At 38.8% G+C, this 22,250-nt stretch overlaps 1 protein-coding gene across 1 annotated transcript in view; it reads right to left on the bottom strand.

Moving 5' to 3' along the window:
- The window catches only part of fndc3ba (fibronectin type III domain containing 3Ba), a 125,627-nt gene that overhangs the window by 68,073 nt on the left and 35,304 nt on the right, over window positions 1-22,250 (bottom strand). Inside the window, exon 3 of the mRNA XM_079612393.1 lies at window positions 20,112-20,187. Within this exon, the coding sequence (XP_079468519.1) occupies window positions 20,112-20,187 (76 nt within the window). The remainder of the gene's footprint in view (window positions 1-20,111; window positions 20,188-22,250) is intronic.

The following is a 22,250-nucleotide window of genomic DNA, read 5'->3' as shown; positions in this document are numbered from 1 at the left end:
TAGGGTTAATTGTGATTAATCGTGCAGCACTTTTAAAACAACTTATTTTGTGTTGGTTAAGCAAGTGGTTATGTAACACGATAACTTAGTAGCTATCTTTACAAAGATAGATTATGGGAATTTATGTAAACTGACAAAAAAAAAAAAAAAAAAACTTGACCCAGAGAGATTATGACATTTCTCTTATGCGTGTGAACAGATGTAGACACAAACACACACCTTTGGAAGGAGAGATGGGGAGAGATTAGGCATAGCATGATTTGTTTTAATTATGGCAAGGCATTTTTTTGCGGCCTATTAACCTGGTGACTCATTGTTCCCAGCAGCCACACACACACATTCATCTCTCTCTTTCTCATACAGAGGTGTCACCGCTGGAAGTGTGTAAACAGGACCATGGAAATGAAAAATAAGGCCGGAGAGAGCAGACGACTTCCTGTTTCAAAGTGAAAGTGAGGCTAGTCTACAATCTGGGGTTTATTGCTGAGGCCGAACCACCCCACCCACACACACACACACACACGTTTCAACTGATGCTTACATCAACACCTGGATTACCTCACCCAGAGGCTCAAGAACAGCTCAGCAACAAGGCTTTGGATCTCAGAAGTGAAGGAGACCAGCTGAGACCCTGTTTACACCTGCTATTAATCCAATCTCAAATGCCCATCATTAAATACAGGTGTAAACACACTGACATAGTGAGTAAAAATATGTCACATACGCATTTGAGACATATTAATACCAGACATAAACAACTCGTCTCGACCAGAGACGGATCTTAATTCCAGGTGTAAACAGGCTTAATACTCTTTTCTCCTTGTTTTTGGCAGACGCTGTAAGAAACAAACTCAAGGCCTCTATCATCAAGTGGCAAAGAGAGGGAAAGAGAGCAGTTTCTCTTATAATTCTCTTCATCTATGTAATCATGACTCTGCTCCCTTTCATCATTTAGAGTTTACATAATCATTCTTTTTCTTTCTTTGTTTAAAATTCTTTGTTGTTATTGGCTATAGTCTCACCAACAAAGGTTTTCCGAAAGAGAGAGAGTTGGCTTAGAACTAGAAGTATCAATGTGAGTATACACACATACACAGCAGGGATGCAGATCTTTATTTATTTATGTATTTATTTTAATATCAAACCTGTGTCAAGTTAGGCATATATAAAAAGTTATTTTCCAATTAGAATCCCTAGTAGAAAACTACTAAACCTTTGATGCCTGAATTTAAACAAAACAAGCTAATGTGGTCTTCCAGTTGCTTTCCTTTCGTTCATTATATTTTGTAAGAATATTGCAGTTCAATGTTTCCACTGTGATTTTAAATCTTTGTCAAACATGACATTGATGACAAAATGCCGGTTTACTCTATTTATTGTACTTTATTTCCATTATGCATAACACCTGGACTTTGTAAGCACCTGAAAGCTTTTTGTAATACCGTCATCCTTTAAAGTCACGCCAATAATGCTTTGCTGATTCAGACACTCTAAGAGAAAGGAAAAAGAGTGCTGTAGAAAGAGAGAACTGTGTAAAAGGGATCGAATGCAGGTGTTACTGGGTGAGGGCAGTCATGCATCTGTCATAGAAAGAAATAGATTTATACTGTAGTGCACACCCTCAGAAAATAACAACAGCTCTCAACTTCACTAGTTCATTCATTGTCTGAAATCAAAACAAGAAAATAAGGTAAAGCCAAGCAAAATAATAAAATAAAAATATAAAATATAATGACTACATGGTTGTATATAGAGAATGAACAAATTAGTCAAGAACGTAAGGGACCTTTTATTTTTTTTTCACTGATTTTTGTGTGTATATTGATGCTTTGGCAACACTGTATATGCATAACCATCATATAAACTTTAATTTCCAAAATAAATGAGAGAAAGGAAGAGAGCATGAACAAGATTCTGAACTCTTTGACTCCTGGGATCAAGGAAGAGAGACAGACGGCGCGTGTAAACACAGCCTCTGACGATGAGCGACTCGCACCTCATTGCGATACACAAGACCCCGCTTTAACCTTTATCTGTGAGCTGACTTCCTGTAAACTGTTGGCAGCGCCTTCAAACCCTCGTTCACTGTGGCAAATATTTAACATACCAGACAAAAAGATCAGGACAGGGTGAGCAGATAACAGTTAATAAAGTGAGCCCACGATGGCACAACGTTTTACATACAACTCTTCATGAGTCAAAGAAAACAAAGCAAAGAACTTCACACCAAATCTCTCAAGCAGACGACAAATACTTGTATTCGAACAGACCTAAACGTGGCAGACAGAAACTCATCCACTTTAATCTAGGTCAACCTGAGGAAGCTTTCCAGCATTGAAAGTCTCTGTTTTACTAACACATTCCCTGTGAGAGAGGGAGGACGGCTGCCACACCGTGCCCACCAATGGAGACAGGAAGAAAAAGAGAGAGAGCAATTTCATCTCTCCTCAATGTGTGCATGTATATTTCTTTTGAGCCAATACTCAAACTGCTTGTGTCTACAACCACTATTGTCTGTCCTTGATAAATTGAGTCCATATAAATGGTTTTCCCTCTTTCCCTCCTTCCTTCCTTCCTTCCTTCCTCACAGCAGCCTTTCATCCCTCCTACAATCAAAGGGAGGTGGAAGGAAAATGGTCTATTCAGGCATTGAGAAGTCCATCTCTGTAGTAAAATGCTGTAAACCTGAGAAAAGCTAACAAGAAAATGTAACAGTTGGCTTTTAAAATCTTTAGCAAATCTCAAAATGAATATTAATTTTTCATATTGTAAAATATAATACTGCATTGTGTGTGTGTGTGGGGGGGGGCACCTACAAATGAACCTTTTTTAGTTAACTAAAATTAAAACTTTTAAAAAGAGCTTGTTAAATTGAAAAAGATGCAATTAAACAAATATTAGATTAAAATGTCAATGAAAATTAGAAATTTCATTAAAAATAAAAATGTAGTTTTTGTCAAAGACTTTGGCTAGTTTAGGTTCAGAAAGATCATCAAAATAGGGGTTGTGGGTTCAACATTTCATGCGGAAATGTCAGGCAGTTTTGATTTATATGCCGTTTAATGTTTGATGATCACGTTATTTAACATGTGAATAAGCAATGCTTCCATCCCTTGTTTCTGCTTATTCGCCTGTGTTTTGATCCAGAGATCCTCTTTCAGAAGATGCACAATAGCGCCCCCTACCGTATAACAGTGAAAACATGGATTGCCGGAAAATTCCGTCAATGGCGAAGAAATAAAAGTTAATTCAAAATATTAACAAATATAATAGCATGTAAATAATACTAAAATAACACTTGGAGGAGCCAGTGAATATGTTAGCAAAAAAAATCTTAACTGTTAAGCCCTGTACAGGAACATGTCATGGTGACTAACCACCTGTACTAGTTCATCATCTGAGCAGATCACTGCAGCTACACTTTAAAAGCCAAACTGTGTTTTTACAAGTCAAGTTTAGAGGAGAACACACGTCAAAGTTAAAGAGGGAGCACTTGTTTAAAACTACTTTCAAAGCCTCCTTTGGGGATCATTTTAGCAAGTGTAATGTTTTTATAAGCTCATAACTCTGAGTAGGAGGATGAGGACTGGGGTGATGAGAGGGAGGAGGCTATGGCATGCATATGGGTGTGTGATGGCGTGTTTGGCAGCTTTGATGTGCTTCAAAGAGAAGCTACTCACGAGAGCATGACTTCACCCTCATCTGCACATCTGTAAACATTACCTGCTCCACAGGTGTGAATGTGTGTGGCTCAGATGGTATACAGATGACTAGAGCATGCAGCCAGCTCTTCAGGCCAGTATTGTACTACTCCACTGGCACTCTGCAAGACGTATGCTCTCTATAAACAACACACACTACGCCTCTCAGTACCGGAAAGGGCTCCAGACTTGCAAGAATATAAAACTCTGTAACCTTCTATTCCAATGCTTGGAAACAAACACACAGTCAAACAGTTGAAATGGCACGATTATCAGCTCATTTCTTACACCTGCACTTGACTGGCACAGATAGACAAATTAACCAAAAGTATTTGTAGAAGGAGAAAATGGCAATTCTAGGAACGTAGATGGTTAACCAACTAATCAAACACCAGTTAACGATTTGAGTGATGGTATTGGTTAAAAATGTCTTACAATAAACCACTAAGAGCTAAAATTATGAGCTTATGTATTGAAGACCCTGTAAGAATGTATATGTGAAGACCCTGTAAGTCATATTAATTTATAGTATTATTTATTATTAACAAGAATGACAACTAACAATTACGAACAATAATAATATCATTATAATTATTATTGTTATTAGGATTATTTCTTATTAGGGAATAAAAAAAAAGATCATGGTTCACCAACTAAATGCACACCATTAATAATGTGTTCAATAGTAGGCTACTGGTTATAATGTTGTAAAAAAACTAAAATAAATTGAGCAAAATTGATGAGCTTATGTATAGAAACGTACACACATGGAGGCATTAAGTCATACATTCGTCTTCCTCTAAATCTGTTAAAGAAAATATGAAGCGTAAAACTAAAAAGCACTGTGTGGGACAGATAGCGATGTGAAGATGACATGTTCTTATGTCACATGTAAAGAAAACTAATATAATCTATATGACTGTCTAAATAAATTAAAAGTAAAACATTAAAAACTAAAATCTCTTGTTTAAAATGTTACAAGTGATACTTAATAATGTACAGTAGTATGAATAGAAAAATAGATACATGTCTAATATAAACGAATACAAATAAAGAAAAGAAAAAAAGAAAAATTGCTAGAGGAACTAAAAGTGAAAGTGTATTGTGATTATGTACAACTGATATTCTGCTACTTGCAGATGAAGCCCAGGGGGGATTGAGTGTAACTTTCATGTAATCATGATTAATGACGCCACTTATGTTTTGAAGACTGCTGCTAAAGATCAATAAATGCAATTTGAATTACTTTCAAATCATTTTTTATTCTCCCCCAAATAATCAATAAAATAACCATTACGGTTCACTAAGAAACCGGATTCATTGAGCCGAAAGGGTAACGATTCCCAATCCTACGGTCAGGAGAGGCACGGTAAACTAGTCTTCACTGTAAAAAGGTCTATGTCGGGATAGCGAGAACTGGACTTTGGGAAGGGAAGGCCAGCTAGCGCTGTGTGTTTCAACAGCTGTGTTTACTGCAGCTGTCTCACTCTCATCGCCCCAGTTACACACCTGAAGCCAGTGATGACGTGTAAATATCACACACACATAAGCCACATCCTCTCGGTGTCTGCTGTAAGTGTGTTCAGTAATGCCGGGTGTTTGGGGGCAGAGGACGCGGTCCTGAGATCATGTGACAGGAATGCAGGGGTTGAGACTACACCATGTCCTGCTCTGCCCTTCAGATAAGCTCTCTGAAAATAGTCCGCTCTCACACTTCTCCTCATTAGTTCCCTTGGATACTGTTCCTCCCCCAATATCCTGTAAACAAAACAAAACTACGGTGTCCAGGAAGGTTTTTGTCAATTTTGGCCTCGCGAACTGGCCTTTAAAAATGTAGCCAATAGTGAAAACGAGCTCAAGTGCTCTTGCAGCCAGACAACTCTTGGTGTCTGATACTGAAATAAAGGCAGAATGGCAGTGGACCAGTGGATTTCTGCTCTCAATGCATTTTCAAATTCTAGGAGCCATGGCCTAACGACTAGCACATTTGCTTAATCTGTGGTGATAACGCGGGAACTGTGGGTTTGAATACGGCCTGCGTTGTTTACATCCCCACCCCCCTTCTCAATAAAATAAAACACAAAAAGAATGGTCCACTTTTTATATATAATGCTTAAATGAGATAAAGGGATAATATGTTTGACTTGCTGTTTGAGGCTCAAACTCTAAATTCCACATAAACTTCAAACATGTACATTAGCATTCAAAAGTATGAGGTCGGTACGATTTTTTTAATGTTTTTGAAATAAGTATTTAACTTTTTTGGGGGGGTAAATTTTGAAGTGTAAATTATTCCTGTGATGGCAAAGCTGAGTTTTCAGCATCATTACATCATTAGCAACCAATCAGCATGAGACACTGAAGACTGTAAAGAAGCATTTCTATCAATGTTGAAAAAAAGTTGAGCTGCTTAATATTTTTGTGGAAAGTGGAAACAGTAAGCCATTTGTGAGAAGAGACATTTCTCAAAATATCTTCTATAGAAAGAAAAACATACCGGTTAGGAACAACACGAGGGTGCAAATTGTGACAGAATTTGTATTTTTGGGTGAACTATTACTTTAATTCAGCCCCTTTAAAGCTCTGATAGGTTCACAAACCAACTGCCATTGGTGCTCACGGCAGGACGTACAATAGATGCACTAAACCTGCACAACTTTACCCAGACCCCATTACAGAAATACTGCAACAAATCCTATTGTAACAGTAACAATGTTCTGCATAGATATTTTCATCGCGGCTGAGTGATTGCAGTACTTATGAAAACTGAACTCCCATAAGCCCAAGTGCTGAGGAGTCCGGCCCCTCGCATCAGAATGCAACATTTCAGCTGGAATAAATGAGCACCATGTGCTCTGCAGCTATCGCTTCCTTCATCTTCCCTCCTTCATCCTCTTCTCACCATGTGTAAAGCAGTTCAGCCCCAGGGATGCACGTCTGGCGAAGGGCTTTTGTGGAAACTCACACAAGCTCCTTATCCTGCAAATCTCAGAGAGTCATGCATCCAGCTCTGTTTCCCCCACAGCACCTTCACCTCAGTCAGTCTTTTACATCAGCCAAGCCCCGCCAGCTCTACGAACTCAGAAATTTGTGAACGAACAGCCAAGAATCAGGCCAGGAGCTCCATCCAGCCATTCCTGAGCACCTAAAAAAAAGGATTCAAGCCTCAGCGAGAAAACAGAAGAAAATGGTGGAGTATGTCTGTGTTAAAGAAGAAAGACACAACTACGCTTTCCTCTTTCATCTCGACGCTGGTATGAAATATGCTTGATTGACAGGCTTGTGATGGTGGGTGCTCCAATAGTCTCAAATTAGGGATAAGCAAAACAGAGTAGTAGTCTATGTAGCGGATTAATCTAATGGAACACAAACAAAAATAAATAAAAATAAAATATGACTGACAGTATAACGTCAATAACACCACACAAATTGCAGTTGACCGCGCTGAAGACTCAAGACCAAACGTGTGTGCAGCATATCTGTCCTGAGCCTGGCCTCATTATTAGGCTCAAGGTCTAGCTGAACTTTCTCTGAAAGGACAAAGGAAAGAATGCCTGAATGCCTTCCAGGCTTAAGAGTGAGGATAAGCCCATGCCTCCCATAGCTGAAATTCACAGTCCCTCACAGTGCTATCAGACTCAGGCCTCACATTCTTCACCCTAATCTGCTATCTCTAGTCAGAAGAACCAGATAAAAGAAACACACCCTTTAGCAAAGCAGAACTTGCTGGAACATTCAATCTGTGTAGAGAAGAACAGTGACCATTTTACACTACTAAACTGAAAAGCATCAAAATCAGTTCCATTTTATCGAAAACTGACCATTTCGCTATTTGTGTGTTTGCTAACTGTGTTTTAATTTAGGAAGAATATTAGATTATTATCTTAGAAACCCAGGTCAGACATCAGAATCAGCGGTAAAAACGCGAGTCAATTGTGTTAGCCTCTCGTTTATATCTCATTTTGAGCATTTGTGTGGTGCGCACACAGAAAGTTTCAATTCAATGTCACAATGCATTCTGGGATGATGAGGTTCCATTTCAGTTAGCATGCTGCGACAAAGTACAGCGGACAGAAGACTGCGGCTCGCTAGAGTTTAAAACCTTTAAAAAACTTTGGACACCGTTAAGATAATACAGACTTTTCCTCCCTTCATTTGAAAAATGCTTGGGAAGAAGACCTAGAGATTACAATTTTGGAGACTGATTGGGACAAATGCCTTTTATCTGTTTATTCATGTTCCATAAATTCAAGGCACCAACTTATTCTGTACAAAGTATTACATAACCTTCACTATTCTAAAATAAAGCTTAGCCAATTCTATCCTCATGTCTCCCCTACATGTGATAAGTGTAAAGCTGCCGAGGGTACTCTGGCACATCTTTTTTGGTTCTGTGCTCAAATTCAAGAAAATTGAATCTTGAATTGGCCAGAAATTTTCCATTTTTTTGCCAAGGTCTATAACTGTGTTTTACTTCCTGACCCAATGATAGCAATTCATGGTTGGTCAGACTAACTGGAGTGGAGTCTCTCAGTCCAAAGATACGATTACCTGTTCAATATGGTATGACTGTAGCTATCCTGCTTTTGTGGAAGAAAAATACTACGCCCCTCTTTTCTGACTGGCTATACGGACTCACTTCTACGTTACACCTGGAAAAAATTGGATACACCGGTTTTGACAATTCGACAAAATTCGACAAAATGTGGGAACCAGTTTTTACTTTATTGATTTATTAATTATTTATTTCAGATTTGTAACTCACTTTTTATAATTATTTTGATTATACTAAGAGAGGTTGGCCTTGTATATCGTCATCCTCCCCTTTTGTTTTATTTTTGTTTCATTTTGCATATTGCACAGATTCTTTGTTATATGAAGGGTGTCTGTCTGTTTTTGATGTTTGAAAAAGATAAAAAATAATATTAAAAAAACACCTACTTTTAAATTACAGTATACTTATTTTTGCTATACTAAAAACAGCCATTTCTTTAACGCAAGACACGTATGCACAAACACACACACAGTGGTTATGGGGATGTTACTGACTCCAGCAACTAAGTTAATGGCTTCCATTAACATGAGAGGAACCGTTAGGTTGGAGCCTGTGGCTCCTAGGGAACGATTAGAGGGGATCTTTCAGGGGGGAGGCTGCATATGAACATGGTGTGTGCTATGCCTTGGGCATCCTCTTCCGTTTTATGTGCTTTTGGCCTCATTAAATGCAATAGCATTTGACATAAGGTATGTGTTGAAATTAGACGCATAAAATACATTTCACTCTTCAATAGTGAACAGAGAGGTTCATATTAAGTGCTCATCACAGACACACTGGGACAATGTGAAGCGTGTAAATATCTCGTTCTATTCTGACCTGCCCACATGCTATGGAGAATACAAGAAGATAATGTCCCACTCTCGGACCGCAGATTACTTTTAGCTGAAGACCTACAAGAGGAAGTCTTACAAGACCTGGAAGAAAAGCTCCTGCTGAGCTCTCGTCCTCTTTTACCATATCCACAAGCTGGGAGGTGGGAGCCTATAAAGCTGTTTAAAGGGATAGTTCACCTACAAATTTACTGAAAATCTCACCTTCAACTGTGGCTCTAACAATAAAGTATTGCATGTTCAAAATATTGTGAACGCTCAAAAGAGAGCAAGGGTAAAAAGTGAGATATCACATTCAGTCTCAGAATAACTTTTAAGCCATAAGAAGTCACTTATGCACCACTAATATCACCAAAAGAAATTGCTAGAATACATTTTTAAAAAGGTTTCCACATTCCTTTTCATGTCATTGGCTGAGCCAGTGTTGCCAGGCTTGTCAGGACGCTCCAAATAGGGATGCACCGATATTAAAATAAAGGCCAATATAATCATTATTTTTGTGTTAAGCCTGATAACTGACAAATGGCAAATATTAAAGTTAAAACATTGAAGATATATTTATTTAAATTAAATAAAAAACTAATTCAGTTGATTTAGATGCTACAATGAATGCAAGCATGACCATTTTTATGCACTTTTGATGGCTGATAATTATTTTCACAATAAGGCTGCTAAATGGACAATATTAAAATAAACTGTAAAAAATTAACATTTATTGAAAAAAAACAAAGAAACAATTGATTTAGATGCTACAAGTGAATTTAGGCATCACAACAATAAAATGTAGAGTATGAAAAATATTAATTTTGAGATTTTGTTTAGATTACATTTAACAGTGTTATTAGTTAGCAGTGTTGGGGAAAGTTACTTTGAAAAGTAATGCATTACAATATTGCGTTACTCCCTTAAAAAGTAACTAATTGCATTACTTAGTTACTTTTTTAGAAAAGTAATGCGTTACGTTACTTTTGCGTTACTTTTTTTCCCACCTGGACTGGGCTTGTTTTTTTTATAACACAAAAGTTCTATTTTTGGGCAAATGTAAAGACCCTTTCACACCAAAAGTGAAATAATAATCAATCCTCAGGCTGAAGGAAATGTGTACAGTAGAGGAAAGCAAAGAAGCAAACCTTTCTATCTATCTAAACTAAAGTAATGTTTGCTTATTAAACTGAATCATCGAAGGTCAGAAGCAAGTACATTGGTCAATAAAGTGAGATTAAATGCATAAAAATTTATGTTTTATTTAACATATTTATTTATTGGAGGTTTGCATAGTATTCTGATTCTGCATTTTACTGATTTTATTCATTTTGAGGAATATTCAACGCTATCTCACGACCAATTCGTACGAATTTGTACGACCTCACTCGTACGAATTTGTGCGATTTGTCTAAACCCACGTGATGGGTAGGTTTAGGGGCGGGGTCAGGGGTAGGTCATTCGTATGAATTCATACGATTTTGGCAACTCGTAAAATATGTACGATTTAGCAAAAAACTTACAAATTCGTACGAGTGAGGTCGTATGAATTGGTACGAATTAGCCACCTCGTAAAATTCGTACGAATTGCCGTGAGATTGGGCTGGAATATTACATTTTTTGTGTGTGTGCAAGTGAGATGAGTAAATGCTCACATTTTGCCTAGAACTACAATAAACATCATGTACACACACACACACACACACACACACACGCCTCCGCACTTTGATTTGTCTCAACATGAGGACAGGAGAGCTGTCAGTCAATAAATGGGAAAACAAAGTAACTTGCGTTACTTATTTGAAAAAGTAACTCAGATATTTTGTTGTAAATTTTAAAAGTAATGCGTTACTTTACTAGTTACTTGAAAAAGTAATCTGATTACGTAACTCAAGTTACTTGTAATGCATTTCCCCCAACACTGTTAGTTAGTGTTTTTAAAGATTATCTTTAGCTATTAGATGATAGCAAATGTAATCTAAATGTAAAAATAGTGAATATTGGATCTTATGCGCATTTCCCCTAATACCGATAAAGTATAAAAATCTTGCAATATTAGCCAAATAACCATTATTTCACCATGCACATTGAGCATCCCCAATATAAAAGACATGCAGTACTCAATTTGAGCTAATTTCTGAGGAAAGGCAGATTATGTGAGAATTTTCATTTTGGGGTGAACGAATACTCCGAAAATTTCGGAGAGCAGTGTCTATGGTTGGCTCCGGCACAGACCACAGACTCCTCAGCTGGAGCAGAGCGGGACAGACATGGCACAGCACCACACCATCCATACTCAACTCATAGCCACTGAAGCAGGAAGTAAATGAGATAGAGGGAGGTAGACAGAGAGGGAGAGGGATTTCAGCAGCCCTGATACAGCAGAGCCACGTCAGCAGGAAACAAAACTGCTGCCAGGTCGCACTCAAGCTGTCTGGAGCAGACTGCCTACGGAGAGAGAGAGAGGAGTGAGCAAAGGAATATTACTGTAGTAGGAGGACTAGACTCCCAGTGAGACTGGGGGAATGCAGAAAAGCGTGAGGAGAGATTAAAAACAGAAGATGGGACGCAAGCGTCTGGCTGAGGGGAAGCCAAGAGCGGAGGAAAAGGTGGGACGTGTAGCTGGTAGACAGAGTTGCTGACATACTCGAGAAGTTCAGTTCAGATTGAGATTTGAGAACAGCCAACCCAGTTCCGATTAATACCCCTTCATTTCAGAGGAACATTAGCAATCGTTCTTGGAAGAGCCACATCGGGCCTCCTAAAACTTTTAGACAGATGTTAAGAGAAGGAGAAAATGAGTAAAAAGCATTTCACGGAAACCTGGACTACACTACACTAGGGGTGTCAGAGCACTATAAACATGATTCAAATGAGGATGATGCAACAAAGAAAAACACAAGGGTTTGCGCAAATTATGCACTGTCACGCAACCACAAGTTGAGAAAAAAATGTAACTGTTGCTGCAATTTAACTGTTGAAATAGGCATCCATTGACAAAAGAGAACAACAAAAGAAAAAAAAGTGCATTATGCTAATAAAACAAATTGAAGCAAGCAGGGCTGGGCTGAGGGCCATGAGAAGGTATCTCTCATGGAGGAGCTACGGAAGCATAAAAGGAGGAGCGATGACAGTGAAGGACAAGAGACCATTTTACGTTGCGCTTTGTTTATGTGTGTGGCAGTCGTCCGTGAGGGACTGCCGCTTTACTTTCATTTTATGTTTATTTAAGTTGTTGAACATTCGCCGGTTCCCGCCTCCTCCTTCTCTTATCCCCCCCCCCCCCCCCCCCCAAAAAAAGGACAAAAAGGAGATCTTACAAACTCCTACCCATCAAATGGGCCTTCCTGAAAGGACCTAAAAGTTCAAGTCACAAGCATAGGAAGGCACTTCCAGATGTGCAATCCTTCCTTCTTGCATTCTGATCCTCATCACACCAACTACCCTGATGCCATACCAAGACGCACAGCTAAAAACTCACTGGACCTCACATTCTTTCCTGATGAAATCTAGTTTCCATGTAGGGTTTGGTCCTGGACTTCTGTACTACAATATTTGGTTATGATATTGGAATGATCTGCAAGGAACATTTTTAGGTTACATTGTACTGAAACTGCAAAGATCTAAAGAGGCCATGGACCTGATGTGTTTGCAATCTTTCCCTTCTTTTCGCTCGCTCAGCTCCGAGAGGGTGTGTCTGAGGAATGGGCAGCAGAGCTTTAATCTTCTGCCAAGCCTGTGAGGCACATCTGGAATAAGCTGGGCAAATCGTCTCGGGCCGTGCCTCTCTGGCCACAGTCACCGGGCCCTGTCCAAATGAACCCTCTCACCCCACACTGTCCTCCTCGCTTGAGCCTGGGCCAGTAGACAGGAGGAATTCTCTCAATTCGCCTGCCCTTGATCTTTCTCAGGGAATCTGCTTTTCTCCATGAGACACCACTGAGTCACACAGACCTTTTTGGTCAGGAACTGAAGTTATCAAATGCATGTGGCAAAAGTGTGTCCGTGTTCATTCTGAATCTTTAACACATCTAAGAAAATAAGATCTGAGATCACGTTCTTCAGATGACAAACCTGACCTTGTGCACCTTGTAGACCGGAAGGCTTATCTTTTTCTTTCTAGGATTAAACACTTTACAAAACTGTTCAAATTAACCTATTAGGTTATTGTCATGAGATAACAATAAACAACTTCTTTAGAGCATTTATTGTTCTAAGTCAATGCTAAATTTAAAAATATACTCATGTTCGTTCAGAATTCATGAAATAAATGTTAATTTTTAACTTCAACATTTAAATTTAACTTGATGTTAAACTGTATATGTAGAAATGAACATTAACACTGTAAAAAGTGATCAGTTGAAAAAAAGTGAGGAAACCCCTTGCCTTAAAAGTAAATAAACTTTCAATTCAATTCACATTTATTTGTATAGCGCTTTTCACAATACATATGCATTTTCTGTAAAGCTGCTTTGAAAAAAAAATGAGTCCACATTACAATTTAGAGTGATCTGTTATCAGATGTGACTGTGTCCAGGTTATGCATTTCATAAATGTACATATACAAATCACACAGTTAGCTAATAATGTATTAATTTAAGGCAGAAACAATGATCTGTCAAGAACTACATTTTTCCAATTACGCATGAAGTTTAAAACTCCTAATTATTTTTAAGTTAAGTCAACATCACTTTTCACAGTGAACAAATGTATTATTTATGCTTGCACTTGTAGCAACTAATTTTAACATAAACATAGAACTTTGTAAAATGTTAAATTGTGCATGTGCTCCAGGTCTCTGGGATCTGGTGGAGCTCTGGTGGTCACCATCCAGCAAAGCAAACTCGCACATTCTGACAAATATGCACATTTGCCTTTGCCTTCTGGAAAAACACAACATTCATATATTTCACAAATCCTAATGAGAGGAGTCATTTCAATTATCACTCACCTCAAGATCTTTTAATGTTTTTAAATGTAGGCTTACTTTTTAAAAGCATTCAACAGCTCAGGTCTGGTAACTAAAAGGTAGCCGCTTCGATATCCACAAGGAACGAACATCATTGCTCCTAAGGGGATTCATCCTTTAGTAACCTATAAGTAAGATGGCTTTGAAAAAGTGCTTGCTTAAATGACTACTTACTGACTTGCTTCCATCTCCTTTAGAACGATTTTTCTGGGTTCAACTTGTCCCTCAGTTCTTTTCTAAGATGCGGTTACAGTAACACATTTAAAATTGAAGTAAACTGAACAATTTAGTATGTTTTTTTTTTAAAATGTAAATTTGCCTTTATACAACTTCACAGCTCAAAAAAAATAGAATGATATAATATAGCCACAAATCCTGTTAATAGAGCTTGCATTATTAATTTTCATAATCAGAATCGAATCTTCTTCTGGGTTCCTTTAGAGAGTTATACTTCATCAACATGCTATAGCACATCACCTGAGTGTCTTCTCTAGCTGACCTATTATCTAATGCTAGACCTGTCTCTCAGGCAACAAGGCTCCAAAACATAAATAGAAGCCCAGCTGCTTTGTGGACATAGATAAATAAACCCTAAAAGGAGAAACTGTAACACTTTAACCTCTGTAAAAGGACAGGAAAGCTGCCTTCAGGGCTACAGTATGGATTCTGTATTACATCTGCCCCGTTACGCTCAGAATTGCTTTAGCAGATTGCAATTGTAAATTAAGTCAAGTCACCTCTATTTATATATAGCGCTTTATACAATACAGATCGTTTCAAATCAGCTTTATAGTGATAACAGGAAAATTATGCATTTCGGCTGAAGTCAGTTCAGTGTCAATTCAGTTCTTCTAAATTATTAAATTAGTTAAATTTCATCTTTAAAGCAGTTCTGCAAAAATGATGTAATCGTCCAGCTCGGTTCAGTACTCATACAACAGCGTCAGTACAGTCAGATCAATAATATTGTTGAATATAAAGTGTCCACAACTAAGCAAGCCATAGGCGAGAGTGGCAAGGAACTCAAACTCCATCAGGTGACAGAATGGAGAAAGAAAAAAAAACTAGACTCAGTCGGGGGGCCACATATAAGCACATGGACTTATGACAAGGAAGATCATTAATCAGTTTTAAAATGACTGCTGTTGGTAAAGTAAATGGGACAAGCGGTTGCTCATATGGGATGCGTCTCTTAGACATGCACAAGGCGGAGACCTAAAGGGAAGTGTACTATTCGAGTACTCAACAGACACTGAAAATAAGCCAAGCACATTGCTGTTACCCAGGTGCTCAAGTCCATTCCTACTCGGTGGAGCCTGTGGCATGAAATGTCTGCCTCTCTGTCTCTGTGCTTTGTGGGAGTACGGTAAGCTGAGAAAGTCACTCACTTCATGCCACAATAGCCATTCATGGGGCTTTTCTAAAGATAGCTAATGACCTTCAGTCACTGTAGATACAGTCCGATGGCAAGGACAAGAACACGTTTGTCCTCTTTCGGTCAGAGAACGCATCATGTCTTTCCTGCTCATTATTGTTTTTGTTTTTCTGGACAATATTGACTACCATTGGCTCCTGAAAAATTCATTCAGCATGTTTAAATTTTGATATACTTTCCGAGGCATAAATGAAATATTTTTTGGTGTTTGGTGTGCAGAAAATCAGATTCAGCGCTTGCTGACTACAACGCTTTTGCTGTGCATCATTGCTAAATTACGGTGTGCAGATGAGAATAATGTGCTCTCAGCAAAAGCTGTAATTACACTAGAGAAGCATTTCTCCATGGCTCCTCAGAGCAGAAACAATAAAACACATTTAATTACACAAACATACTCCCAGTACAGACACAGATACTGGGTCTTTTTATGTAATTTCATCAAGTTGGACTGAAGAGGACTTACAAGCTTATTCAACTGTGAAATCCAAGAAAGCACTGCAAAATCTATGTATACCATTGATTTTATGTTCATATTTAATGAGATGTATTATATACCCAATTTACTATCACTGTGCATTATAAGCATGTACAGTGTTGTCCCATGTACAACAATATGAAAATCAGGTTATGGAAAAGGTTGTTTTGGTGACAAGCAAACAACATGTACAACTTTCTACACCTATGAAACATTGACCATTAACATACTCCAAACAGACTCAACTATGATAAACTAATAATTTATATGAAAAATTATATATCATGCATCCTGTGTATGAACACAGGATGCGTTGAGTTGAGTATGAATCCTGTGGTGCACGTTGCATGTTTAAGTGTCCAAATCAGTCAAATCATGTAATGGGACTGTCGTAAAATCCAGTCTACTGTGGGACATGCCGTATAAATTACATTGTGGACGTCTTCAAGATCGATCACAATATAAAATCGTCAGATGGCCCACGTGAAGGCCAAGTATGGTAACCCATCCTCAGAATTTATCCTCTGCATTTAACCCATCCAAGTTAGTGCACACACACATTAGGAGAAGTGAGTAGTGAACACACACACACACACGCAGTCGCACACACTGCAAACCGTGAACACACACACACGGAGCAGTGGGCAGCCATTTTGCTGCAGCACCCGGGGAGCGACTGGGGCAAACTGTTTGCTGAAAATATTCACAACTTAACATTGAAATAAGAACGTGGAGTTTATGTCAATTATTTGCATGTGAACGCTTAAAGTTGCGTTCATTACTATAATATAACAGTTATTATAAAGCCCACCCCCCAACTCTCTGACAACCTTGAAGGACATTGTGTAATTCGCTGCTTATGGAAAAAACACTGCTCTTAAATACCCAAACAGTTAGTGCCTTATCAGCAGATACTGAGGAAAGAAGGAAAACAAATGAAAATGGTAAATGTCTGTCCAAAAGCAGATGATGGATCACCACTTCAAAGAGAACCAGTGTCCCCAGTTAACCCCAAAAACTCTCGCTTTATCTACCCCATGGCCCACTAGGCCTTCATAAACACCACATCTCTCAGCTGATAGTCATAACTATAGTCATAACACAACTGAGCTCTTCCTCAGTGGGGAAATGCTGTAGATAACACATTCACACTGCCCTGACCTCAGAACAAACCAAAAAAAAAAAAAAAACACAAACACAAAACAGACAACGACCAACCCAGGACAGACTAAACTCAAACAACAGGACAGCCCTCCATTTGCAAAAAGTGTGGGAAAGCAGCATGAAGCAACCTTACTGCCGAGAAAGGACTTGTTAAGCGGTCCCCTGGAAAAAGAAAAAGGTCACCCTGTTTAAACGAGACAAAGATTACAGTTCAACCTCTTGCACTCTAATTACCAGCGATAGGAGCGGGTTGAAACTCCAGTAAACATATGACTGAGCGCCGTAATGACCTGCCACTCAGCCAAAAAAATTAAAGATACTAGCACTTGCAAGACCAACAACGGCACCTGGCAGGCAAAGGGTTAAGGTTAAGAAAGTTGGGTTAAAAAGTTGAGGCTTAACATGCTAAAAATAATAGCACAACATTTATCTAAGGGAGTCAAAAATAGGAGATGAGTGGGATCTCCATGTGGGAAGAGTAAAATGTACCGTTTTTGCGAAAGATGATGATGAGGGAGGACAGAAAGCGACCAATAAGAACGGAGAATCCTTGATTATAAAATTCTTACCCAACATCCTCCTCTTTCCACTTTTCCACTATCCTACTTCAATTTTTTCAGAGGCCTAGAGTCAAATTACGTGACTGAGACAAACTTTCAAATTTAAAAGGATCAATTCCATCATCATTCATTCATTGTTCTGTACAACAAAACAAATAGTGAATTTTTATTTTTTTTTATTTTTTTTTGGGCTATGCAATATCAGTCAATGTTGTTGTTTTGGATCCCACTGACTTTCACAATTTGGACAAATTCAGTTAAGACGTTTCTCAAATTCTTCTTTTGTGTGCCACTGAAGAAAGTCATAGAGGCTTAGAATGACATGAGGGTGAGTAAATGATGACAACATGATCATGATTGTTGGGTGAACTACCCCTTTAAATTAAATCTTTTGACTCCAAATGTGATTTTGGCCCAAGCTTTTTCAAAATGTTTTCTCTGTGCGTTCTGTGTTGCCAGCGGTCCACGGGCTAAACAGTGGTTACTTTATATAAAATCCTAAATCTAGGCTTCTGCTCTGAGGTTTGCATAATGACAAAGAAGCCTCTCTGTAAAAAGCAGCTACTTCAGAGCCTCTGCTTCAGTCGACACTTCTAATTAAACCCAGTGACCTTTTCTGTAAACATGTGCGTTTGAAATGCCCCTCTCCTCCGTGCACCACACCTTGTCCTCGTTGTTTCGCTGCGTTGCTTTTTTCAACGCCGTGATGCCATAAGCCGTGCCTTTTCACTAAGCGTCGGATGTGCCTGTGTGCTTCTGTCCAACACAATGGCACGACCTGAAAGGCTTGCCTAAGTACTTCCTTCTTGTTTTTAACCTTTTACAGGGAGAGGTTAAAGTCAAGTACAGACATTAGTTACAGCATTGATGCTTTTCTTATAAGAGGAAAACAACAGGGACACTCTCAATTTGGCTGAGACTACAATGGATGAAAGTTAATGCATTGATGCCACAAGAAAGAGCTATTAGGGAATCACAGGTGAAGACATAGTTGATGAACACACAAAGGCACATTGTGGAAGAGAGCAGGACCGGTGCTATGGCCTGTGACCTGTTGTTTTATTCTTGTATCAACACATGTTGCTGCCAAGCCCTCTAGAGCCCCGTTTCTGTCCCTTGTCACAACAGTGTGCCATTCACGGCCAAAACAACGGCCCATCCACCCTGTTCCTGTGTTCCTGTGTCCCTGTGCCTCCGCAACCTGAAGATCACTTCTGAGCAAGGAAATAAATCGATGTTAAGTGACAGTGTTTTCTTATGGGACTGTGATTTTGCCTGCAGCGAGAAGCAGGTTGTTGAACGCCAGAGTGGGTGTTTTCAGGTTTAACTGAATCTCCGGAGTGGATTTCTGTGTTTCTTGGTGACACTTGATGTTATGGCTTCTTCTGAAACTATTTTAGTAGTGGAAAACAAGAATGTCAAACTAACTTGCCAACGTCTAAACTAAAAAATTATTGATTATCTTGATTGTATAGAACAGTTCTATAAAAGCAATCATACTTGCAAATGTCTGACGGCATGGCTGAATCTTTTGGAGCCTCTAAATATATTGTATTCAAAGAGAAAATGGTTATTTTAAATGATATATAGTAACATTTTAAAATGTAATTTGTTTTGATGGCAAAGCAGTATTTTCAGCAGTCCGTCCTCAGTCTCACATGATCCTTCAGAAATCATTCAAATATGCTGATTTGGTGTTCAAGAAACATTTCTTATTATTATCAATGTTGAAAATAGTTGTGCTGCTTAACATTTTTATGGAAACAGTGTTGCATATTTTTTACCGATTCTTTGAGTAGTTTAAATGTTTTTACTTTCACTTATGATCAATTTAATGCATCCTTGCTGAAGTATTAATTAATGACTATTAAAAATGACCCCAAAATGTTGGTGTCGATGAAGGTATATTTCAGGCGTGCTGATGGGGCTCATTCATGCCTTTTTAACAGAAAATTGTACTGCAAATTTCCTTCGGGTATTTTAAGGCAGCAAGACACAAGAACATTCTGAAACTTGTTAAACTAATGTTCCCTAGTGAGATCGGTCCTTATCTGCACAGCTGTTCAGAGAACCCAACCGCAGCGTGTGCAAACAATCCATCTTGTCCATCAATAATTAGTTACAAAGACACTGAATGTTAAAGAAGAGGGGAATGAGACAAAGAGGCTTTGTAATCTGCCATTGTATATAGAAGCATGCCAGTCATGGCCCTGTGCCCGGCCTCTCATCGGTTTACAACAGCTCCACATCCAATAACACACCAGTCATGGTTTCGATTAGCTAGAAGAACACCACACAAACAGAGACGCAGGGAACAGCGGCACCATCCCACACCATCCTCAAACGCACAACATATATGCAAACTCGGAACAATTCCAGAAACTAGCTCCTAGCGGGACGGAGGAACCTGTTGCATGAGACAGGAAGCACAACATACCTTGAATGCATTGCAGGGATCCATCCTCTGCTCTGATGGTGAAGGTTTCTCCAGGGTTGACTTGCACAAGGATCACCTGCGAAAACAAGTGGAAATCAGACAGGCGTGTAACTCAAAACTCCTGACACAAGGCCAACGTTTTGTCTGCAAACACAATCCGAGAGTTGCAAAGTTGCAAATCCTTAAAATGCATCAATCCATAACATTAAAATGATCCATGGAACATTTAGCGAACTACAGTCAACGCAACTGCCAAGAAAGCAAATATGACGCAACCAGATGTTGTGAAACCAGATGTGAAACCCCCTCGAAACGGTCTAGTCGTCATGCCATCTTTTGCTCCAGGCTGCTTACCATCATGTTGTCAGTGCACAGGTTGTTGAGAGTGCAAACGTGCCTGTAGATGTGAAAAAGTAGGCCCGCCATGTCGCACGAGCCCCGGGTTTCCTCACAGCCCTTATGATGGAGTGTCAGGCGGATCTCCCATCTCCCTGCTCCAGCCCTGGAGATCTGGGCACCTACTTCCTGCCTCCACACACACATACACACACTGTCTGCTGCTGCTGCTGTTGCTATGGGAACGACGGCATGCACTGAAGAGTCAAGCCAGCTTTCCAGAGGAAAACCTTGTGTTCAAACCCCCTCCCGTTCCCAGCACACACCTAATGCAGATAAATTACTCTCCTGATGTGCAACGTCACCAGAATGCAAATGAACACTGGCACGACCTTACGCAAACATCGCACCTTTGCATATCAGGCAGACATTGGATCATGTTGGCAGTGTAATGTTACAATTGATCGAGGGTGACGGGTACACACTGACAACTTCGTCATTGTGCCATCTTTTTTCTTTACAGTGATGCAGAGAAACGGGACGTGGCTGAATCCAATGCATTCAACCTTCACTATCTGCTGCAGACGCCCTTTTCCTTATCTCTCAAGGGTCTGATTCTCTTTCCGCTCTGGTCGGAGGAAACACGGCCGGGGCGCTGTATCTGCAGCACCTGGAGAAGAGATCAGAACACACTGATCCGCTTTGATAGCGCAGATCTACAGAGAGATGTGCGAGGGAAATGTGAAGCATGCCTGAGGGCTCACTGCACTCCTTGAATGTCTAATTTAAGATGACAACAACATTCCTCATGGACCAAAATACAGATCTGGTTCAGAATGGATGTATCTGGCTTTGTTTTACATCAGGAATTAGTGAGAAAGAATTCATTTAGCGAGACCAAAGCAAACCAAGTCAACTTTTCACTTTCAACTCTCAAACTACTTATGAAATTTTCCGTCAGCGCAGCATAAAACCACAGAAAACTGGAAAAAAAACTTTTACTTTTGCAATGATCCTCTTTAAAAGGTGAAGAGAGTATGTTATGTGCCAGCGACTCCAAACAGAACTGAAAATATAAGACAGGTTTCTTCAAACAGGTTTCCTGAACACTGCTGGACGTCTGCTATTGGTCAGATATTACTGTCCCAAACTCAAGCCATTGGTTAAGTCAACATTGTTAGGCTATATTAAATAATTTGCAGAATGCAAAATTAAATAAATAGGTTTAAATATTGTCATTGTAAAGCCAGATGTGACTGAAATTTATTATATGGAAAAATTATCTTTTCTGTAATGAATTATAATTTAAATCATTAAATTAATCAATTGATTAACCAATTTTAACAGTAACAAACAAAACATGCCTGCATATAGTTTTGTAAAAAAAAAATCCTTTGTTATTAATTTATAACTGTTCATAAAATCTAAAAAAAATTAATCTTTTGGAAATTGTTTGCAATTGTTTCTTCTCACCACCATCATCTTTAGCATGATCAATTTCTAAAGTTGCTTTGAAACAATATTTGAAATATTTCTACAATACAATAAGAAAAGATCACTTTACAAATAAATTGAATTTAAAATGTTTCACTTCAGGGTTATACGTTTACAATTACTCTAATAGTGGATAGAGAAGGGACACGCCATTAACATGGACTAGAGTGATCTAGTCCAATGAAAATATAAAATTCAGTTATTTAATACTGCAAATTATTTGATTCTGTTTTCTAAATAGGTCTTTCTACATTGTTGAAATGCGATCATCTTATTTAGAGGTCCATCATGATGGCATCGACAACTTTA

The sequence above is a fragment of the Phoxinus phoxinus genome (assembly GCF_949152265.1).
Source record: "Phoxinus phoxinus genome assembly, chromosome: 5".
Classification (NCBI taxonomy): Eukaryota; Metazoa; Chordata; class Actinopteri; order Cypriniformes; family Leuciscidae; genus Phoxinus; species Phoxinus phoxinus.
Note: the sequence above shows the minus strand (reverse complement) of the source record. Positions and strands in the feature narration are given on the sequence as shown.